This window comes from Bradysia coprophila, unplaced genomic scaffold (genome assembly GCF_014529535.1).
Source record: "Bradysia coprophila strain Holo2 unplaced genomic scaffold, BU_Bcop_v1 contig_200, whole genome shotgun sequence".
Lineage (NCBI taxonomy): Eukaryota > Metazoa > Arthropoda > Insecta > Diptera > Sciaridae > Bradysia > Bradysia coprophila.
The window spans coordinates 798966-807075 of NW_023503464.1; the positions used below are offsets into that span (position 1 = coordinate 798966).

At 37.9% G+C, this 8110-nt stretch overlaps 1 protein-coding gene across 1 annotated transcript; it reads left to right on the top strand.

Annotated features, from left to right (window-relative positions):
• The first annotated feature begins 2019 nt into the window (after positions 1-2019).
• LOC119075350 (vesicle transport through interaction with t-SNAREs homolog 1A) lies at positions 2020-3141 on the top strand. The gene is made up of 4 exons (XM_037181780.1): positions 2020-2211; positions 2303-2361; positions 2421-2777; positions 2851-3141. The coding sequence occupies exons 1-4, from the start codon at positions 2118-2120 to the stop codon at positions 3004-3006; spliced, it is 666 nt and encodes a 221-aa protein (XP_037037675.1). The 5' UTR covers positions 2020-2117; the 3' UTR covers positions 3007-3141.
• Positions 3142-8110: the final 4969 nt, after the last annotated feature.

Below are 8110 nucleotides of genomic sequence, written 5' to 3' on the forward strand. Positions count from 1 at the left end.
CAGGTCGCACACCCTGGCGTATTGGAATTGGCTAGCAAAAAAAATCAGAACGATTTATCGCACGAATCCATGCCTTTTGCCTAGCTTGCGTCAACGCCAAGACTTCGCGTTACGATTATTTAACATTGGAAACGCAGAAAATTTCCTTCCTTCACTGTATCCTTTCAAGGTTCAACCAATAATTACCCAATTACACAACAGGCATCGTAAATTACTGAAAGAATAATTAAACAAACTCTTAACATTCACCGGTTGAGTTTAGATTGATCTCCTTTGTTTATGTTGCCATCGATATTTTGCACCATCAGGTTTAAATATTGAGAAAAACCTTTGAATAAATAATTAATTACCTTTTACTACTTGTATGAAGAAGAAAAAACAAATAACATGTGAAAAACAAAACTCAAACTTATTTTGAGTAAATATTTTTCCACGCAAATTCAAATATTCGGACCACTTTATTTTGACATCTATACCTCAAGGTAAGTTAAATTTAACTTGTCTTCTCTCATTTTTCCTCTCTGAAAACACTGTATACACTCATTTTGGATGGTGACATCTTACGCACTAATTCGTAGACATAAGTGAGCTCTGCATAATAGATAGCTTTAACTAATGACGTATAGCTTATAAGTTTACTTATGCAATGAACGCCAACACCAGGTATGGTCGAATGTCATACTTTGTATGGAGCGGAGGACATAGCGATTTCATATAAACAAACTCACCTCTCAGTAGAGGTGAGTTTATTTATATGAAATCGCTATGTCCTCCTGTTTGTATGAATAGACCATACCTGGTTTATACTTTCATTGGACTTATAAATCCCAACTTCTAAGTAATAAGTATTGGTGTTATATGTCAGATAGTTATAAATCATAAGTGAAAGTCTAACAAACAAAGTAAAAATTTTCTGAAAGAACCAGGCAGTACCGGACTGGCTCGAAAAAGCCCATCGGGGGCTTCATGCACCTCAATTTAAAAAGGCCCACAAATTAAAAATTCTCATACAAAAATCCAAAAGGTCCATCGGGAATTCCCCGAATTCACCATATGGCCAGTCCGGGCCTGGAACCAGGTTAAGATAACTCTGAGTTAATCACGAAGGCGGTGAAACACAAATCGAGTTCAGCGGCTACGAAGTTTATATGGAAAAGGCAACGTAACAAAAACAAAATTCCGAATTTTCCTAAAAAAAACATTTTCTTGATTTCACACACAATCTGTACTGAGTGCGTTTATCGATTTCGCTGTCAAATGCCTTCGTGGGTGTCTTAAGGTCGACCCCACAGTCATCCGTTTTCATTCCGTTTTACCTCCGAATACGTGACAGCTGTCACTTCAAACAATATGATCTACAGATTTGTTCAGAGTAACTGTAAACAGGAAAGTTCACTGGCTGAACGAACATGATTTCATCCACAGAGATTGGTTTTCATACAAAAATTTAAAAGGTTATGTTGTGTGTTTCTATGGATGAAATTGGACAGTAATTTGACAATTCGTATGGCCTAGGAACAGACCTTTTGTATGAAATGCCAAATGTCACGTACACGAAGGCAAAACGGAGGACTATGAATTCAGACTAAGTTTTCGTGTTATAAGTCAGAGAGAGGGAGTGGGCTCGTTGGAAAGCTAAAGTTAAGTGCTTTTAGGTCATGTCTAGTTTGAGAACACCCATTGATACAACAAAAATATATAAAATCCCTGTGACCTTTAGACTGGTCTGGGCTGGTACTGATAACGGTTAACACATTCAAAATAATTGGGGCTTGTCAAATTTCGGCACCCTGGACTTTACTTAAATAGTCGTGGAATTCCTTCAAATAAATTTCTAAAAATCTAGAATTCAGTTTTGGATTTTTAGAAATTTATTTGGAGGCATTCCTCGACTATTTAAGTAAAGTCCAGGGTGCCGAAAGTTGGCAAGCCGAAATTAATTTCAATGTGTTAAGTTGACTTACGACACGTCATAGTCATAGTGATAGTAGATACGTCATTTGCGCAAACTATCTAATATGTGATTGCGAACTGTCAAATTCTGAAATTTTTGTGTTTATTTTGCAAAACACTTTTTCGGTGGACAATTTTTGTTGTTTTCCGTGTTTGGCAGAACCATGGCTTCACTAATTCAAGATTATGAACAGCAATATGCCGTGCTCAGTGCTGAAATCACATCGGACATTGGGAAAATCAATCGAATATCTGGAGGTAAAATTCCGAATCCTATCGATCGATAAGTTGCATCCGTATGGAAGTTTTGTTTTGCTAACTTTTCCCTTCAATATTTTCACCCATCCAGTGGAACGCAAAGAATTGATATCGTCAGTAAACAGCAGCCTGGATGAGGTTCAAGAATTGGTAACTTTTGTTCGCCTCAACTCCGAACCACAATATGTTCAGCAACCGTTTCATTTCAGTTGGAACAAATGCAATTGGAGATTCGCGATGCGAACGCAAGCAATAAGACCGGACTGACGAGTCGTTTGAATTGCTATCAAGCCGAATTGAAGCGATTGAAACAGGAATTTGTCAATGCAAAGACTAATCGCAACGACACCACCATATCGATCGAATCAACAGATTACGACCATATGGGCGAAAGCATCAACGACGAACAGCAGAGACGACTGCTGGACAATTCGGAGCGAATCGAGCGTACCGGTAACCGTTTGGCTGACGGTTATCGAACGATACTGGAAACGGAACAAATTGGCGCAACGGTGCTACAGGATCTGGCTGAGCAGAGGGAGCAAATTCAACGGTCGAGGTCGAGGGTAAGTTTGTGTTTTTCGCTAGGGTTTCTTTGGATCAGGGAAATTGAAATTCTTTTTTTTTTCACTTGCACAGCTGCGTGAAACTAACGAGGATCTGCGATTGTCGTCACGGATCATGAATTCAATGATCGTACGATCGCTACGGGAACGAGCCATATTGTATGGAGTCGTCTTCTTGTTTATTGTCGTTGTCAGTCTGAGTATTTATTTGTCGGTGGCAAAGGACTGAAGGAGCTGTATTTAAGCCAGAACGGAGGGTATTTTAAGTTCAAAACATTTCCTTTAACCTGTATGCAATGTAAATTTATTGACCGGATGTGATGTTCACTAATTTATTGTAATTATATTGATATGGTCGCCAGCACGTAACTTTTTCCATTTTAATTTTAGAGACTTTGTGTGAAGGTTTTTTTTTCGAATTGCATTGATTTGTGATGTCATGGGTGTTTTTCTTATACGGGCCGTACTTTTTACCATTTGGTGACATACCACTTTGAAATTTGTGTGGCCCAACCTGTTTCAGCTGATCCACTCACACAAACAAAAGTACACGCGCGTGGTGGTGGTAAATCCGTTTAAAGCGTAAGAGCACTTTTGTTTGTGTGAGTGGATCAGCTGAAACAAATCGCGTCAGTTTCAAATCACCGACTGTAATTGTTATCCCGAACATATCCGCCTTCGTTGGACGACTGAAGGTGCACATAAGATCTTTTCCTTAGTAATTTTTTTCCTGCTCGCCCAGAGTCCATCCGAATTTTTCGTGCCCGCCTGAGAAAAACTACCCTACACAGTGCAAAAGCAATGAAAATGTTTGCTCTACATTTCACGTATTTTGACGAATTTTTTGATTTTCCGGTGTGGAACATGGGAAGCAGGCGTTAAGTCCATGAAACAGCATGTAAGAAGAGGGATGGGCGAATCGGTGCACACATATAAAGCAGTGACTACGATGTTGGTAAAGATTGAAGCAGTACTGAATTCAAGGTCGTTAGCTCTGTCTCAAATGATTTTAGATGACTTTTAGATGCTCACGACGGGACATTTTTCAGTTGGTGGACTGTCGCCTCATTTGGGCCAAGTCTATTGGAGGTACATCACAGTAGACTTGGAATATAAAACAATTGTAGCAAAGAGTGGAACATTATGCTAAGCGATGGAGGAGGAAGTATTTATCTACACTTCAACACCGACCTAAATGAATGAGGCAGGATAGCAATGTGGAAATTGGAGACATAGTGATTGTGAAGTATGACAATTATCCTCCGAGTGTTTTGAGTGTTTTCCCCATCGATAAGCCGATAAACGAATTTTCCAATTAACCTATCGTTAATTAACCTGAGCATTACCCTATCTCGGCACCCACTCAGACATAATTCTAATGGCAGTTGAACTAGATGAGGCCCAGGTCAGCTAACTGAGAAGGCAAGCAAAGTTAATCTCAAAATGACACATTGGCACAGACATTAAATTTGGTTGCTCCCGGAGCAAAATGTGTTGTCAACATAAAGCACCAACTTCAAAAATTTTAATGTCAATTCAGAAGTAATGGAAGGAGAGACTTCGTCAAAGTCGTTACAAGCGGTGAAATTTCGACTTCAGGCTTTCATTGGCTGTACATATGGAACATCCCTGTAACACATCTGCTGATCTGTCGCAAAATTTACTAAAATTTCACTCATAGCTCCAATAGATTCACTTGCACCGACTTGTGTATATTCAAATTGTAGGTCTTTGAGAGCTCAACATTCCTACCTTGTTCAAACTTTACAAAAATCTTTAGACACGTACGAAGTACTGGGGTCTTATAGGTTTACGCATACGTTTGTAACACGTCGAATTGGACTCCCTAAGTAAGTGAAAACCTATTGTGGTTGTACTACATAGAAGCCAAATCAGCGAAAAAAAAGTCCGTCTGTCCGTCTGTCTGCACGATAACTTGAGTAAAACACATCAGATTTCTAAAATTCTTTTTTCCCCGTTTGGTAATATCAAAAGAGAGTTGATTTTGGGTCAACCCCTCCCGAGCTGGGGCCCAATAAGTGCTTTACGGTTTTTCGAAGATATCTCCTTAAGGTATTTATAAAAGGTATTTACAATACCAATCGACAAAAAAAAAGTTTATGGAAATCGGATGACCGACTCGTGAGTTAGACCCCTTGGTGTGAACTAGGTACATGGCGTCAAGCAGTTTTTGCTTGTAGGGCTCCCAAATTTGAACATATTTCATCTACTTTCGCTTTGTTAGGTATTGACTGTACCAATCAGGGAAATAAAAAGTTTATGAAAGTAGGTTCACCGGAGCGTGAGCTAGGTCTCTTGTAGTGAGCTCTTATCCGGCTACTCAGCCGTACAGTGAACGTGGAGTATTTTGTCAATATCTCGAGTAAATTTTGACCGAATTTCATGCATTTTTTTTGTTTGAAAGGTATTAACGAGTGTAAAGCGTCAGTGCTATTTGTCGCCTAACAAAATGGCTGCCGGCGACCATATTGGATTTTAGTAAAATTGAAATATCTCGGAAAAACAGGTATTGAGAGTTTCTGTTGACATAGAAGGAATTGGTTATGTGTGTGGGGTGCTTTGGGCATTCCATTATGGACATCTATATATAACTATATTGAGCTATATACAGGCATATATAGCTATATAATAGCATATTCATCTGTGAAATGTTTATTTATAGTAAAATATAGGTAATTATGGCGCTATATATCTGTTTATATCTGACTTCGTACGGGGCTGTCGATATTGCCTCCGGCAATTTATTTGTATGTAATAACAAGGCAAAGAGTTGATAATGTCAGTGATTTTAAAGGGCTAATAGCTTTTCAGAAGAGAAGAGTATCAAGTAAGAGATATAAAGAGGTTCACACTAAAGGCTTTTGATACGAATAGGCGTTTTGTACGGGTCGGCGTTAGCTATGTTTTATCTTGAGCTATTGGGAAGGAACTGTTTTCTACCCTCCCTGACACGTTTTCTCTTTTCCTGTCTTTTCTCCAAAAAGATACCTACGTGTGTGCTCGAATTGCAGACTTCAAAAATCGGTTCAAGATTTCGCAGTGTTACTCTTAATGTTATTAACCCAGCGATCATATAACAGTAATGTTTGCAAATGAAGCGTTTTGTTATCAGTTTCAATGATCATGACATAAACAAAAGATTTTATTTTCAGCTCCACGAGTCATTCTATTAGAAAGTCGACTGGATACGAGCATTTTTATTGCATACCATAAGTAATATTTACTATCTTAGAACGCGTGTTATGATATTAATAGTACGCTACAGAGTTGCACAGAAGTCAGCAGGAAGTCGTCCAGCGTCCAGGTGATTAGATTTGACCATATCATCAAAGAACTAAGTGTTATAATGTTTCAATGACGGACAATACTGTAAAAATCGGTGTGCCCATAGCATCTGAACCAAGCAGTAGAACAGATTTTCCAAGAGGGGCCTGCGTATGCAACCCTATTAGTCATTATAAAAGATCAGAGTTGCCTGTGTACTATATTTTGGACACACAATCTCTAGTTGTTGACAGTATTTTGGTTTCGATACATATAAATGTTTCATCTAATTGTTTATTGACAAATTTTCATTAAATAACTAGGCCCAACCACTTGGGTGGGTCGGGTCCCTTGACTGCTTCTCTATATTTATAAAATACGTATTCCTAAAACCGTTGCATTGAGTTAAAAACAACTCTAAAAGTAAACAATGAAATTGAATGCATACGTCTGGAGATAATACCACAGAAGTGAACATCTTAAAATAATAGATTTAACTCTTCTGTAAAACAATAAATTTATTCTTAAGTTTCTATGGATGTAAATTTTATATCTTTAAATGCATAAGCCTAAACGGGCTGCAATAAGAAAAGAACGATTGTAAAAGAAACAAAAATAATTGGAATTTTTAACTACATCCTATACTAAATAGTTATTTTCATGTGTCGGGCCGAAAATGAGGGAGTTTTGAGATTTTTCTCGGGTTTTCGACCCCTAACATGAAATAGTTATTTGTGTATCTGTTTTGGACGATTGTTTTTAGGCAATTTCGCGAGTTGTGCCTAAAGTGCCTAAAATCAAACGTCCAAAACAGATACTCAAAAAAATTTTCATGTAAGGGGTCGAAAACCCGAGAAAAATCTCGAAACTCCCTCATTTTCGGCCCCGACACATGAAATAGTTATTTTCAACACAACAAGCGAAATTGCCTAAAAACAATCGTCCAAAACAGATACACAAATAGCTATTATATTTTATGCTTGCTGAGAGGACCGAAAGTAAAGCTGTCAATTGACATTTGCGTACTTTCGGTCCTCTTAGCAAGCATACAAAACTTAATACGTAACTCTTTCGGCCTCCTCAATCGATACGTAAAATAGTTCTGATATCCTGTCAGCCTGATCTCCGGAACATCGAGGATATCAGAATTCATTTTCTGGGACCACAGATCGTATTTCAAAGATTTAAATCAGTAAAAATGAAGATTTTTTTCCATTTTGAACTTTTGTTAAGCAGAAATTTGTACATTACGTGTCTTCGAGTATGAATGTGGCTTAAAATTCACAATCTCGAATTGACAACTCATTTATTATCGTTATTCAGTCAAGGGATTGTATTCACCCAGTCACCAAGAAGTATATATACTTATCGGCCATTAAATATTCAGGACAAAACACTTCTGGTAATAACTCCCAGAACATTAGATCGAATTTGCTGATCTGTGAACCAGCCTTCATGAACTGGATTCTTAAATGGAGGAAACAAACATTTCTAAAATCGGTTCAGAACTACCTCAGTTGTTGTCCTAATAAGAAAATGAGTAAGAAATTCTTAAAACTAACATTTCCAAAATCGGTTCAGGATTGCTCAAGTTTTCGTGCCATCAAAAAACAGTCAGAAAATTCTTTCCGGAATTCTTCCCAGAATCGCTTCAGAATTACTTAAGTTATCGTGCCATCAAGCATTACAGATATTTCAGTATTTTCCGTTTGTTACTTAAATTTCATACATTTCACAAAGTCAATCATGGTGAACGTAATGAATACGCGTAAGACGTATTTTATAGGAAGTGTTTGTAGCCCATCATTGTACCTTCAGCTTAGGATCACGATCTCCCGTCAAATGAAAATTTGAACAGTGGTGCTTGTATTACATGTTTCGAAATTAAATGAAGTTTTTAAGGCCGCTTGAACGCATTTTCTGGACCCATTTACGTTTACCATCGTAAAGGAGGTTTTCATTTCCGGTGAGGTTTCCTCAAAATCGTGATCGGACAGAAAATTCTAAGATCAACAACAAACACTAAGCGTGAACGTGGAAGTTTTCTT

Excerpts from the sequence above, each read along its gene's own strand:
- LOC119075350 (XM_037181780.1), top strand. The coding sequence starts at position 2,118 with ATGGCTTCACTAATTCAAGATTATGAACAGCAATATGCCGTGCTCAGT. Across the intron at positions 2,362-2,420 it reads TGGATGAGGTTCAAGAATTG|TTGGAACAAATGCAATTGGA; the intron begins GTAACTTTTGTT and ends GTTTCATTTCAG. Across the intron at positions 2,778-2,850 it reads TTCAACGGTCGAGGTCGAGG|CTGCGTGAAACTAACGAGGA; the intron begins GTAAGTTTGTGT and ends TCACTTGCACAG.